This window comes from Camelus bactrianus, chromosome 7 (assembly GCF_048773025.1).
Source record: "Camelus bactrianus isolate YW-2024 breed Bactrian camel chromosome 7, ASM4877302v1, whole genome shotgun sequence".
Lineage (NCBI taxonomy): Eukaryota > Metazoa > Chordata > Mammalia > Artiodactyla > Camelidae > Camelus > Camelus bactrianus.
Genome location: NC_133545.1, coordinates 4,346,102 through 4,359,617, shown reverse-complemented (window position 1 = coordinate 4,359,617; position 13,516 = coordinate 4,346,102). Strand labels below are relative to the sequence as shown.

The following is a 13,516-nucleotide window of genomic DNA, read 5'->3' as shown; positions in this document are numbered from 1 at the left end:
GGGAGTTTGTGTAACACACATCTGGTCTAAGAGGGTATGTGAAAGGAAGAGAACCTGAAAAGGCAGGACCTAAGAACACTACTCACTTAGAAAGGACAGAGGCACACCAGGGGGGTTATCCAAGCCAGCAGAATTCACTCTTAAATAAATCACATATATTTTTAAAACTACTTAATATGCTCTAACTTTTGCAAACATAGTCCATGGAAAATATGTAAGTATTACCTCGACTGTCATCCATTTCACCATCCCTTGAATGCTCTGACTGGATATCTGGAGGGGTCTGAAGGACAGCCACGCTATTCTGATTTATGATCTTCAATTTCAGCTTTGGTTTTGACCGTTTTCTTCTTGGAACTGTCACTGTGAGGCTCTGTAACTGAGTCATCCCTGATTCGGTCAAACACACACCATCTTGGGTGTAGGTCTTGGGTGGATCTAAAATTATAACATCCCAGGATACAAATTAAAACTCTCACTTTACTTGATTCATCAGTTGATTATTATTCCATAAAACCATGTCAAGGGAATGTGACTTCTATAAACCAATTACCTATGAAAAGCATGAATAATTAATAGTACTCAAAACTAAGAATAATTGGCCAAACTTCCTTGAATTACAGGTAGAAAGGTTGTGAGGTTTTTTTTTAAATGGTCTTCTTGGCACTTCTATTTTCACGTATCAGTACAAGTATTTAGAAGGAAAGCACTGAAGCTAAAAGCAATGCTTCAGCTACCAGACTTCTCCTAGAGTATCTGTTTCAGACTCCAAGGCAAGGACTGATTTACATATGAGAAGTAAGAATACACCAGAAGCCCTTCTGGAAATCAGAAGTATCAATATAATCACTTACAGGGAGAGGTAGTAAATAAGCAGAAATCCTACACATTTTTAAAGATACAAAATTGCTGTTCATTAGAACAATTTCTGTACTATCCAGATGTTTCCGTATAAGATGATATCAAATAGAAGTAGGCAAAAGAATGATAGTTTAATAAGAATATCATGTAAATCACTATTTTAGGCTGACCTATTACAGAAGAAGTAGTAAGAGAATGAACTAATTCCGAAGAAATCTGTTTGTTAACTAGGTCTTACTGTCTGCTAATTGAACACAGTAATGTATCAATAAAACTAAAGCAAGCAGAGTTAACAGTTATTTCAAAAGTGGTTATTTTCAGGGGAGGGTACAGCTCAAGTGGTGGAGTGTGCTTAGCATGCATGAGGTCCTGGGCTCAATCCCCAGTACCTCCTCTAAAAATAAATAAATAAAATTAATCACCTCTCCCTCACCAAAAAAAAAAAAAAAAAACAAAAAACAAAAAAACAAAAGGAGGGGTGGGGGTGTTATTTTCATTGTCAATATGCTAAGATTTGTAGGAATACTGTCCCACTAAAGCTGGACAAGTCAGACATTTTATATGCCAATTACAGAAATGATAACCAGCATTAGGGAATGTAGACTGAACACCCGCGTGGATTAAGGCAGGATTCATGTAACATGTGGCAAATCAGTTATATAAAAACAAAACATCTCTTTGCTTTTTGTAAAGAACAGTCAAAGCATTTCAGATTTTACCTAGTTCTTTCACTTTTGTGACAATTTGTGCTACAAGTGAAGATTCACAGCAGTCTGAGGAAGGCACTGAAATGAAAAAAAAAATCATGTAATTTTTTCAGAAAAGGTAAAGTGTATTTAAAGATTTACATCTGATTAAAGTTTCTACTGCTGTACCCATTTTACTGAAATAAATGCTTGAACAATAAATAGAACTAAAGGCGTCTTTAAAACAACAACCTAACAACAAGGAGTCATGGTGCAGGAAATACACGTCATGGAAGAAAAACTGGTAAAGATAAAGGACCAATGTACCGGTTTTCTACACACTGCTATTAACTACAAAATTATGAGTCTTGAAAACAACAATTCCATCTTATAGCAAAAATAATTCTTAATTTACTTCCTTTATGTAAGTAGACTGTTTTAATACCTTAAGTTGGGATGATAAGAGTTATAAATTAACAAGAGTAACTTATTTTTCATAACAGTAACTTATTTTTCATAACATACTTGTCCAAATAATAGTTTCACAAAAAGAGAAAAAGAGCTAGCATGAGGCCCACTCACTGGTTAGGCCCAGCAAGCACAATCAGCTGTGTAAGTGCACACACGCACGGCCTGTATTAATATCTTACCATTTGACGTAGGCATATAGGGTCTGCACATGCTACAGTCAAAACCAATATCTGCCACACTTTCCACTTCCTCTTCAGTATTTAAGTTTTGACAAACTGCATGCATCCATCTAAAAAGATCATATTCACACATTACAAAAAAAAAAAAAAATATATATATATATATATATATATATATACTGAAGATGGTTTCCTTTTAAAAACTACAAGAGCAGTGGACAGCGTCCGACCGTAAAGCCCCTAGTCTCATGTGCTCCTCCCACCTAGACCACGCTGCACCCTTCTCCTAACCATTCCTACTGACCCACAGAAACCGCGAGAGCTGCAAAGAAGAAAAAGGAATGAGAATAAGTACTACGAAGGAAACAAAAGCACGTTGTATGAGCAGGATGGGGTAACTGCTTTATGATCATATACTGAGGATTTCAGAGACAATGAGGAAGCTAGTTAGGGCAAGAAAGGAACTCAGAAGACTGCCAGTGGTGCCGCGCCCAGGTGCTCCCACTGATGCAGGCACTGTGGGGGAGATACAACAAATGTAAGTGATGGTGAATGTTCACTGCAACACACAAGCTGTTGTCCCGCCTTTGAACAAAGAATTTGTAGGCAGAGTCCTGAGAACCCAGTATTACTGATGAAATAACAATGACTGCTAATATTAACATGTAAAGTGCTAACACAGCACAATATACTATTGATATCGAAGAAAACAGCTTTCTGATTTTGAAGCTGAAAACTACTACATAGGGAGGGCAGGAGCTGGCACCTAATATTGAGATACTTATATCTAGAGTATTAAGAAAAAGTAGTTTAAGGAAAATAGAATACGAGATTCTTTGTAGAATCTAAAAAAAGATTCAAAAATCTTCCATAGAAAATTGCATATATGCAGGCAGTAATTCTACGTCTAATTTCAAGGGATTCATAAACCCTCAAAAAGCCCCAAGTTAAAAATGTTTAGAAGGCAATTGAGAATACCAAACAGGAAACTCTTGTTAAGTTTTTAGCTGACTAAAAATCTGGAAAGGAAGAATCTTATTTCTTAAATTTAAGATAGAAGAAAGTTATTTTCCAATTTCCTTTTGCTATATTTAAGAGAGAAAAGCTTGCAAAAGATGAAAAAAACCACACAATACCTATCACACTGTCTACACTGCAGAATCAGATCTTCTTCTCTGTAGTTTCGACAGCAGACCGGGCAGGAAGACAAGCTTGCACAGGGAGCACACTGTGTGTAATTGTTTTGCCATTCACATCTGAGACCTGCAGACGTTGCTCCACAGTGTCTGCACCACACACACCTGAAATCCAATACCCCAAGTTGCAATTTTATTTGCTTAGTTTTTAGTTACTGTAATTAAAGAAGCTACACATGAACAGAGTAGGGGGAGAGCATTTAATGCATATTTGAAAATTTTTCTGACTAGTGACATCTATCATCGTAAACACGTATTACACAATTAAACAGACGTGGCTAATTTAAAAAAATAACGTAATGTGGGAAAGTCCTGAATTTAAAAGACGAACAAGGGAAATATAAACCCTAGAGTACCATTTGCACTTCCAGCCTCCTTTGGGGACTGTCTGCAATGGAGGGTCTAGGCAGTAGGTGTGGTAACTTATGTCACAATCATCACACAGCAGGAGTCTTCCTGGGTCAGTTGCCTTCCCACAGGCCTCACACACAGTGCACTCAAGACACCTCCAACCTTTGCTCAAAACCACCTTAGTGATCTGTAAAAGAAACAGCCAATTCGTATGGTTCATATATTAGCTTACACCTCATTCTGCATGATCAAATACGCCGTATAAACTAATGTGGTGCTTATTTATACACCTAGAAGCAGAAAAGAGGCAAGCAATTAGCATTCACTGAGCGCCCACAGTGGCCTAGTACCAGGTGGGCACGTTTGTATACTTTCAGGAGTGTGCCTACTGGACAGAATAATCAAAATGATACATATCTTAAAGCCTTTTTTAAGTTCGTGTAAGTACCTTGTGCTGTGGGTCTAATGTCCACTTTACAGATGTGGTAACAGGATTTTAAAGAAATCAAGTAAATGGTCCCATTACTGTTAATGCAGTTAATTTCATCTATGACATTTCAAGAATTCATTATTCTGAAACTTGGGTACATTGCATAAGGGATTTGTATATTAAAATCAATATAAAAATGTAAAAAATTTAAGGTACACTCTGAGTTCTCAAGGCCAGTTTATGGTCTTGGAGGATTTTAGGCTATGAAGCTAGGACTTCAAGTTCACATTTACTCCTCTGCCTCAAGGGCAGTAGAAAAGTTTGAGAATCTCTATACTTCTGATCAATTCCTCAAAGCAGCCATACTATGTAATATTAAGAATCTAGAATCAACTCAAAGATCTCAAAAGACTACAGTTTATAGATAAAAAGGACCACAAAGTGCCTGTTACGATGAAACAGCAAGCCATCAACATCCATACTAAACCCCAATCGTGAGGATTAAGAACATCTAAAAGCTGCCTGAGAAGTCAAGAAGAGTTAAATAAAGGAACAACTTTCAAAATAGCACCAAATTTTCCAACTTTGGATGCTAAAATAGAGTAATAGTTCTCAATTTCATGGGGAAATACTTCAAGGTACAATTCTTAACCTAGCTAACAAGCAATTAAATGTGATGTGCAATGCCTCTCAGATACACAGGGATTCAAAATTCACCTCCCTAGTATTCTTTCTAATGAAGTTACAGATATGAGGAACAAAATGAGGATGTATATACCAAGAAAAAGATGTGGAATCCAGAAAGCAATGAACTCAACAGAGACCATCAGCCCAGAGATGTGTAAGGATGAGAACTGAGCAACAGGTCTAGAAGCAGCTAACACAGTTCAGAACAGGGAAAAGGAGAGTGTGGAAAGCAGGCAGGGCTCTTTCCAGAAAAACAGGTTCTTAAAATAATAATCTACAATAGGTAAAAACAAACAACAAAAACTAATGGAAAATCATGGATCATTATTTTCTTCCTGCTATAAAAAACTCCATGAAAACCAAAATAAAGTCATAGCACATTACTTAGATCTCCACTGAACATTTACAGAGTCATAACCGCCATGGTTCACTAACTAAATGTAGTAGAACAGCAATATCGGAGGATACTGGGACAAGGCAGGGGGCCTATTTTAGGAGCTAGATCAGCATTTATTAATTCATAGCAGAAAGTCAACAAAATCTAACACAGATAGAGCAGTAGCCCCAGCATAGCCCTTAGAGCTGCAGAGTAACTGCAAGAAGGACCTGAAAGAACCCAAAGCGGCTGCCTTGAGGGATCAGGATTCAGACCTGGAGGCAGAGTGAGGCAGGGAGGCCAGTCATTACAAGGCTTTACAGACATTTAATTTTTAAGTATGGACATTTATTACTTTGATTAGCCTACTTACTCACATGTAGATTAGTCTTAGATTGTCAAGTTATATTATCTACCCAAATGGGGAGGAAAAGCAGTGTAGCTCAGAGGAGCAGTCAACACTTTTTCAGTGAAGGGTAGGAAATAAACATTACAGAATTTGTGGGCCAGATAATCTCTTAAACTACACAACTGCGCCACTGTGGTGTGAAGCCTACCACAGACACATGTAAACAAAAGAGTGTGGCTGTGTTCCAATAAAACGTCACTTATCATAAATAAAAATTAAAAATAAAATTAAAAAATAAAAAATAAAAAATAAAAGGCAGTGGACCAGATGTGGCCTGTGTGCCATAGTTTACCAACCCCTGGCTTAGGAGAAACATAAGATAAAAAGTCAAATTTTTTAAATAATGTATCTTCATTCCTATTTTCCTATTTCAAAGCCTCTGGTCCTTTATAGGCAAACTCTCAAGCCCCTCAGTTTTATACTGACTCCCTGACATACTACAGTCTGGGCACTATGCTCATCACCACTGAAACTGCCCGATTCCATCAGTCAAGACCTCCTTACTCCCGAATCTAGATGACATTCTAGTGCTGTGTTATCTGACCTCTCTTCAAGCACTTCAACATTTGAACAATCTCCCGCCCTCTGAAATTTCCTCTTAGTATAGATATCAGGGTTATACTATCAACTCTTTTTTTCCTCCTGTTAAACTGGTTTTGTCTTCATTTTCAAGAACTCTTTGAGTACGGTATTAATCCAGGGTCGCATCCATGGCACCATGTTGAAGGTTTGAGAGACGTGTTTTTTTAGTCTGTAATGGATATCAGCCTCAACTGCAATGGAGTAACTGAGACGAGATCTGTCTTCCATAATAAAATACTAGAAAACTGGGCAAAATGTATGCAACACCTGCCCTCAGAGATGGAACAAAGGGCAGTACAGAAATGTGTTTCTGAGGACAGAGTACTGGAAAGAATGGAACAGTAAGAAGTAAGAGCTCCAGAACTCTACACAGAATTCCCTGAAGTCTTTGGCTGAACACCACGCTGCACATCTAGGTGGTCAAACAAGGACCCAAAAACAAGGCAAAGAACAACTCCTGGGAATTTGTAGTAATTATCAACATTCAGTCCACACAACACCAGAAGGCATCTGAATCTCAACCACTCAGGCTGAAAAGACACTGGTGAGCTGGGGACTGGAATGGCAGGGAGGGGAAGGTTTAGAGAGAAGTCAGCAGCGATCTCATAAAGGACATGCTTCAAGTATTAAACTGGCGCTAGAAGTAGCTAAGAAAGTGTGGTCTAAACTATTTTCGAAATAATACTGCGATGTTATTTTTTTTTCCACTTTAATTCACTCAGTGATGTTTTGTAGAGACTACATGTATAAAACATCATTACACTGACATCATATGAGGTATGTCTGCCTTTTTTTTTTAATTTTTTTATTTTTGTGTTTTAAAATACTCTTTGTTTTAATTTATAAAACAGTAAATATTCAGTAATTATCATCCTCATTAACAAAATGTCTATGGGGTCCTCAGTAATTTTTAAGAATGTTAAGGGTTCTAACACCAAAATGTTTGAGAATAGCCACCTCAGAGTGAAGGCTCTCTGGACCTACCTCAGAAAGCTTAAAAAGATCTTCAAAAGGTTCAGACTTATCCACAAGTAACTGTCTGCCACAACAAAAACTCTGCTTTTTAAAGGAACAAAATCCTGACTCCCAACAATACAGTATCACAATGCACAATGCCTACATTCAATCACACACACACACACAAATCATTAGCTGTTTAAAAACAGGGGCGGGGGCAGGAAAGCATATTCCAATGAGGAGAAAAATTAATTAACACAATGAGAAATACCAGAGACGATAAAATCAGCAGACAATTATAAATTTTTCAGGGACTTGAAAGAAAAAAACATAATGAAGAAAAAAATTTTACACTACAAGATTAATGTAAACCATAAAATGGATAAAAACCATAAAAAATACAATTATCTGGGTGAAAAAACCACTGGACAGCATTAAAAATAGATTCGATACTGCATAGTAACTGAGTTTTAAGAATGTAATAGAAACTACAAAAACTAAAGCACAGAGAGAAAAACAATTGGGACAAAAACAATCAACCAAGTGTCAGCAATCTGAGGACAGTATCTCGCAATTTCACACATAAAACTGAGACTCCAGAACGGTAGTAGGGAGGTGGCGGGGTGGGTATGGGGCTGGGGGAGTAGGTTGGGGAACAGAAAAAAATTTCAAGAACTAAATGCCAAAAGAGCTCCAAAACTGATTAAAAATGCAAACCCACTCACATTCAAGAAGCATAACAGAAAGTGTCCTTTTGTATATGGATGGGGGCCTAGGAGAGCAAATGAGACCAGGGTGAACTAATGAGCTTTTTTTTTACTAAGTACTCTCAACTTTCATGATCCATGGACAGAATAAATCAACTAAACTTCATGCCTCAGCGAAAAATAGTATAAAGTATCTATTAAATTAACGATACACATTTTTTGTTCTACTTTTTTAAGACAAGGCAGGATAGTTACCACAATTTAGACCATAGCTTTACAGAAGTTCACTTCTTGAGGTAATACTTTAAAGGCAGTGAAGTACTTAAATACTGTCACATATGCAGAATAATCCTAACAATACTCGATTAACTATTAGACCTGGAAGCTACTCAAATCAAATCTCAATACAGTTTTGTTAACTTCAAGCATATTTACCTTAATATTTAAATTTACGTCTATTTACCTTAATACTGACACAGTATGGATGGTAACACTGACCACACTGAGAACAGGCAAGTAATCTCCCCTCTGCTCCTTGGCCGAAACTGCCACAGACTACACACATATCCTGAAATTTAGAACACATCAGCATGTTTTAAATTGGAGATCAAACTAAGTATACTATTACTGTACTAATTTTACAATTTAAAAAAACGCTTTCTAAGTTAATACAGCTCTAGAGCTAAGTATTAGATTACTTCAGTGCATGTGGGATGAAGCGGAAATGGGCAAACAGGAATTCAGAAGTGGAAGGCAAATAATCTAGTCCAAACCTGATGCAGAGTGAACTTGTCACTACTGGAAAACAGCACAACTGTATTGTGCATCGAGTTTTCTTCTTCATCCTTATTTGATGAAATATCTGCAGCAGACACCTACAAGAAGAAAAATACACAAAACGCCAAGTTACATTTTTCACTTTATTACATTTAACTGGAAAGCTTAAGAAGATTCATATTTAAAATACAGCTTTTTTGCAAGGGACTATACTAACAATTCCAAATTAGACGATTATTGACAAGACACTCCCATAGAAGTATAAGCTATGGCATTTTTAAATTCACTTATTGTCTCTTCAGAGTCACAAGCCCCACAGATCAGGAAGCAATGAGAAAACATTAATCTGTCTTTCCTAAGACTTGATTACCCATAATCTAATCAAGAAAATAAAATTTTATGTGCGCACACACACGCACATTCATGTATCACTCTATTTCACTGACTCTTAAAATCTGCAATGTGGGTAGTCTGAGAGGTATAAAGTTAAAAGTATAAAACATACACCAGATTTTGAAGACTCAGTACCAAATAAGAAAGAATATAAATAAAGGTCATAAATAATTTTGTGTATTTTTTTGGTTTTTTAATTTTAATATATTTTACCTAATATCCAAAATATTACCATTTCAATATGTAATCAATAACATTGTTAGATATTTCACATTCTCTTTTTTCATTGTAAGTCACTGAAATATCGTACATATTTTAACTTACAGCATATCTCAATTCATACACAAAATTTACATCAGAAATAATTTGATCTGTATTTAAATTTCATGAAGTTTACAGCTGAAAAACAGATTTACATACCCAAATTGTTCTAAACACACCTAGAAGTTTTCTAGCAACTAAATCAAGTACAAAAACATTTTTTTCTTGAAATATTTATATCCACATTTATAAAACTGGCTCATCTTTTTTAGAATAATTGATTTGACTCTGAATTAAAGACATATCTGCTTGAAAACTATATCCAACTTAAATTAACTAACTCTAATTCAGAAGGGCATTGAAAAATTGAAAAGCAACACTAAATCAATAGCAACAAAATGGTCTTCAAATTTTCTTATAGTTTTTAGTCAATTTACACGCACTGCCAATTAAAACTAAAATCTTCTACATATTGACTTAAATTAGAAATCTGTAAAATCAACATTGATTTGTATGATAAAAACTTTCCATTTCAATATAAAGCTAACAGGTATGACAATTTATAATTTTGTGTATTTTATAAGTCACATGTTGAAATGATACTATTTTGGACATACTGGGTCAAAAGACACACATTAAAATTAAATTTCACCTGTTCCTCTCTCTGTTTTTAATTTAGCTATAGGAAGTTTTAAATAACATATCTGGTTCACATATTTCTTCAGGGCAGCAATGTTTCAGAATATAATTATTTTGAATAACTTATCAAAATTTCAGTATTAGCCAAAGGATTATGAACCATAGCTGTTCAATTCTGGACTTGGTTAAAATGAGCAAATCAACTAACTATGCACTGGCTTGTTAATAATTATTTCCAGAGTACTTATGAAAAAAGCTCTGAACTGGATGCTAAAAAAGAGAACAGGGAGCCATTGCCAAAATTACAAAATACGATCCTCTTTGCTTTAAAAGCTTACAATTGTCCTGGAAGGACAGAGTTGAAACACAGTAGGTTACAGTCAAATAAAAAGTAATGGAATTATTGTTCTTGAAGAATAACTGAAAAAAGAGTTACTAAATGGAAAGAATACGTTACAGTAATAATATTTTTCCATGTAAATGAGTTTCAATGCAGTTTTAATGGACAGTACGACTGTTACGATAGAGTTAACAATTAGAGCAGTTTACAGTCCAAAGGCCTAAAGACAACAAAGGAAGAGTGCAAGCAACCTAGACAGTCACCACTAGAGAATGACCAAAAATATGAAAAATCTGAAGTATGAGAAATTACACAGCACTTTGAAAAATAGCAGGGCAGAAATCTACATGGATTTCCATGAAGAAATCACCAAGCTAACATTGCTGAGTGGAAAAATAAGCTGTACTTTGTGATGTAGACACTATGGTATGAAAACATGCAATACGTAGTCTACTGGCACATGTAACAGGTTGAGTCATAAGAAATTGCTGGTTTTGCAGGGCAAAAGTGGTTGAATGTTGGCAGTTTCATATGGATCAACCTATTACGTAAATGCAACAAAACTGGTGAAAAAATCAGGGCTTAGGAAGTAGTGGTACTAGAGAAAACTTTGATCTATCTATAATGTTTTAATTTTTTTAACTGAGGAAATGTATTCATACATTATATGTATATCCCCAAATTAGCTCTTACAAATCAAGGAAGATGACTTCATAAACTTAGAATACATTCTATCAATAATAAATTAAGTGCTGCTAAGAATGGAGTAACTAGTAATTCAACCACAGGACTGGTGATAGATTGAGAAGCCAAAATGGATCCACAAATGAGTCTATCAGTGAATAATGTAACAAAGAAATTTCCAACACTAAACAACTTTTCCAGAAAATTCAAGAGTAAAATGTATTTCCCAATTCATTCTATGAAGCCAACATTAAGCGGATACCAAACCAAAGACATGATAAAAAAATAACACTAGAGACCAATATCCCTCATGAATGTAAATATTAGAAGTCTAAAACTTTAAACAAACTAAATCCAACATCATGACTAAGTGGAGTTTATCCCTAGAACTGCAAGATTGCTTTATCATACAAAAGAACCAACTGATGTAACTCATGTATCACCAAACAAACCACTCAATCATCTCTATAGATGCAAAAAAAGCATCTGGACAGAACCTACTTTTGACATCTACTCCAAAAATATCTCAGCAAACTATGAATAGAAAGGAGGTTCTTCAAACTGATTTAGGATGTCCATTAAAACAAAGCAAAAATAAGGCTAACACCATACTTAATGATGAGAAACTATATGCTTTCTCCTCAAGGTCAAAAACAAGGTTATCTGATCTCACCACTTCTATTCAACACTATACTCTTTATAGCAAATGCAATAAAGAAAAGAAATGAAAGATCTCCAGATTAAAAACAAAGACATAAAACTGTCTTTATCTGCAGACAACATGATTGTACATGTAGAAAATCCAATGGATTCCACAAATAAGCAACTAGAATAAGGGAGTTAAGATTGTAGGATACAAAAAAGAATAGTATTTCTAGAAATCAGCAGCCAGCCAACCACAATTTGAACTTAAGATAACACTATTTACAATACCATTAAAAAATATGTAAGACAAATCTGAAAAATGGTGCCTGTTCAACCTGCCTGTTGAAGATTAAAGAACATCAGCGAAAAAAATTAAAGACTTAGAGAAATGAAGAGATACACAGGACTTCATCAAAACTAAAACATCTGCTCTTTGAAACAGTTAAGAAAGTTAAAGACAAACCAAAAAAATGCAAGAAAAATATATGCAAATCATATGATAAAGACCTTATGTTTCAAATACATACAGAAAAATCAAAACTCAGCAAGTTAAAAATGAAACAATTTTTAAAACATGTTGATGATTTGAAGGTTTTATCAAAGAAGATACACAGACAGCAAATAAGCACATAAAAAGTTGATCAAACCATCAGTCATAAAAGAAATGCAAACAAGATACTCTCAACATACCTGTTAGAATGGCTAAAATTATGAAGACTGGCCATACTAAGCATGGGTGAGTTATGTGGAGGAAATGGGAATTTCATATATTCTTGCAAATATAAAATGTCATATTCAACTTGAAAAATAACCTTTTCTTAAAAAGCTAAGCATATACCTACCAGTATCCAGCCACTCCAATCTTAGATATTTACCCACGAGAAAGAAAGCACATGTCCACAGCAGACTTGTATGTAAAAGTTTAGAGCAGCTTTATTTCTAATAGCCAAAAAACGGAAGCAAGCTCAGTGTCCCAACAGATAGACAAACTGTGGCACAGCCATACTATGAAATGCTCCAGCAACAAAAAGGAGTGAACTATTAACACATAAGAGCATGAAATAATTACACTGAGTGAAATAAGTTAGACCAAAGAGTAAATTCTGCATGACTCCACTTACATGACCTCTAGAAGATGCAAACTAATGGAAGTCAGGTGAGTCACTGCCTGAGGGTAAGGCCTGGCGGCAGGGAGGAAGGCAGAGGGATTCCAGAGGGCACAAGGGAACTGAGGGGTGAATACCTTGACTGTGGTGTGGTTTTCAAGGGTGTACACATACGTCCAAACCTGTGCAACTGCACACTTTAACTACTTGTACCTTATTTTATATCAACTATACCTAAATAAGCATGTTAATTTGGGGGATGAAGAGGGATTTACTTTTTTTAAAAAAAGGACCAGAATTCAAGTTTCCTTACGCCTTTAGTAGTAAAACTGAACAATCCTCCCTGTCTCCTGAACTTAAAAAGATAATTAAAATGATAACTAGAATCTGAAAAACAGGGTATCGGTAAAATAGTAGTTACTGCATGAAATATCTGCCATTGTTTGCCAAATGCATTTTTTTCAATACACATTTAAATATAAAAGCCTCGTAAGGTGCCAGTGAGCAAATATTTATCAATCTTAAAATGTCAAAGATAATCATAAAATCTTCAACATTTATAGAGTTCATACTAATCTGTAACGTTTCTAATTTCTTCTGTAAACCACAGTACAACATTGAGAGCAACTACAATCAAAAACATAAAACGTCAACATAATTTAATTCTTCAAATAAACTCAAGAATATAATGGGAGTTTTGTGGGGGTTTTTTTTTAATAAAGAGCAAATACATACTTGATTTTTGGGAAAGGCTGGCATAGAAAGATTAAAGAGGAAGG

At 35.3% G+C, this 13,516-nt stretch overlaps 1 protein-coding gene across 17 annotated transcripts in view; it reads right to left on the bottom strand.

Moving 5' to 3' along the window:
- The window catches only part of KMT2C (lysine methyltransferase 2C), a 237,423-nt gene that overhangs the window by 66,034 nt on the left and 157,873 nt on the right, over nt 1–13,516 (bottom strand). For all 17 annotated transcript variants that reach the window (XR_012507989.1, XM_074366700.1, XM_074366699.1 and 14 more), the window contains 7 exons: nt 8,666–8,767; nt 8,356–8,460; nt 3,750–3,931; nt 3,334–3,498; nt 2,198–2,307; nt 1,581–1,646; nt 226–438 (listed from right to left, as the gene is read on the bottom strand). Coding sequence is in view for 16 of the 17 variants with exons in the window: in XM_074366700.1 (XP_074222801.1) it covers nt 226–438; nt 1,581–1,646; nt 2,198–2,307; nt 3,334–3,498; nt 3,750–3,931; nt 8,356–8,460; nt 8,666–8,767 (943 nt within the window). In the remaining variant the exon portion in view is untranslated. The remainder of the gene's footprint in view (nt 1–225; nt 439–1,580; nt 1,647–2,197; nt 2,308–3,333; nt 3,499–3,749; nt 3,932–8,355; nt 8,461–8,665; nt 8,768–13,516) is intronic.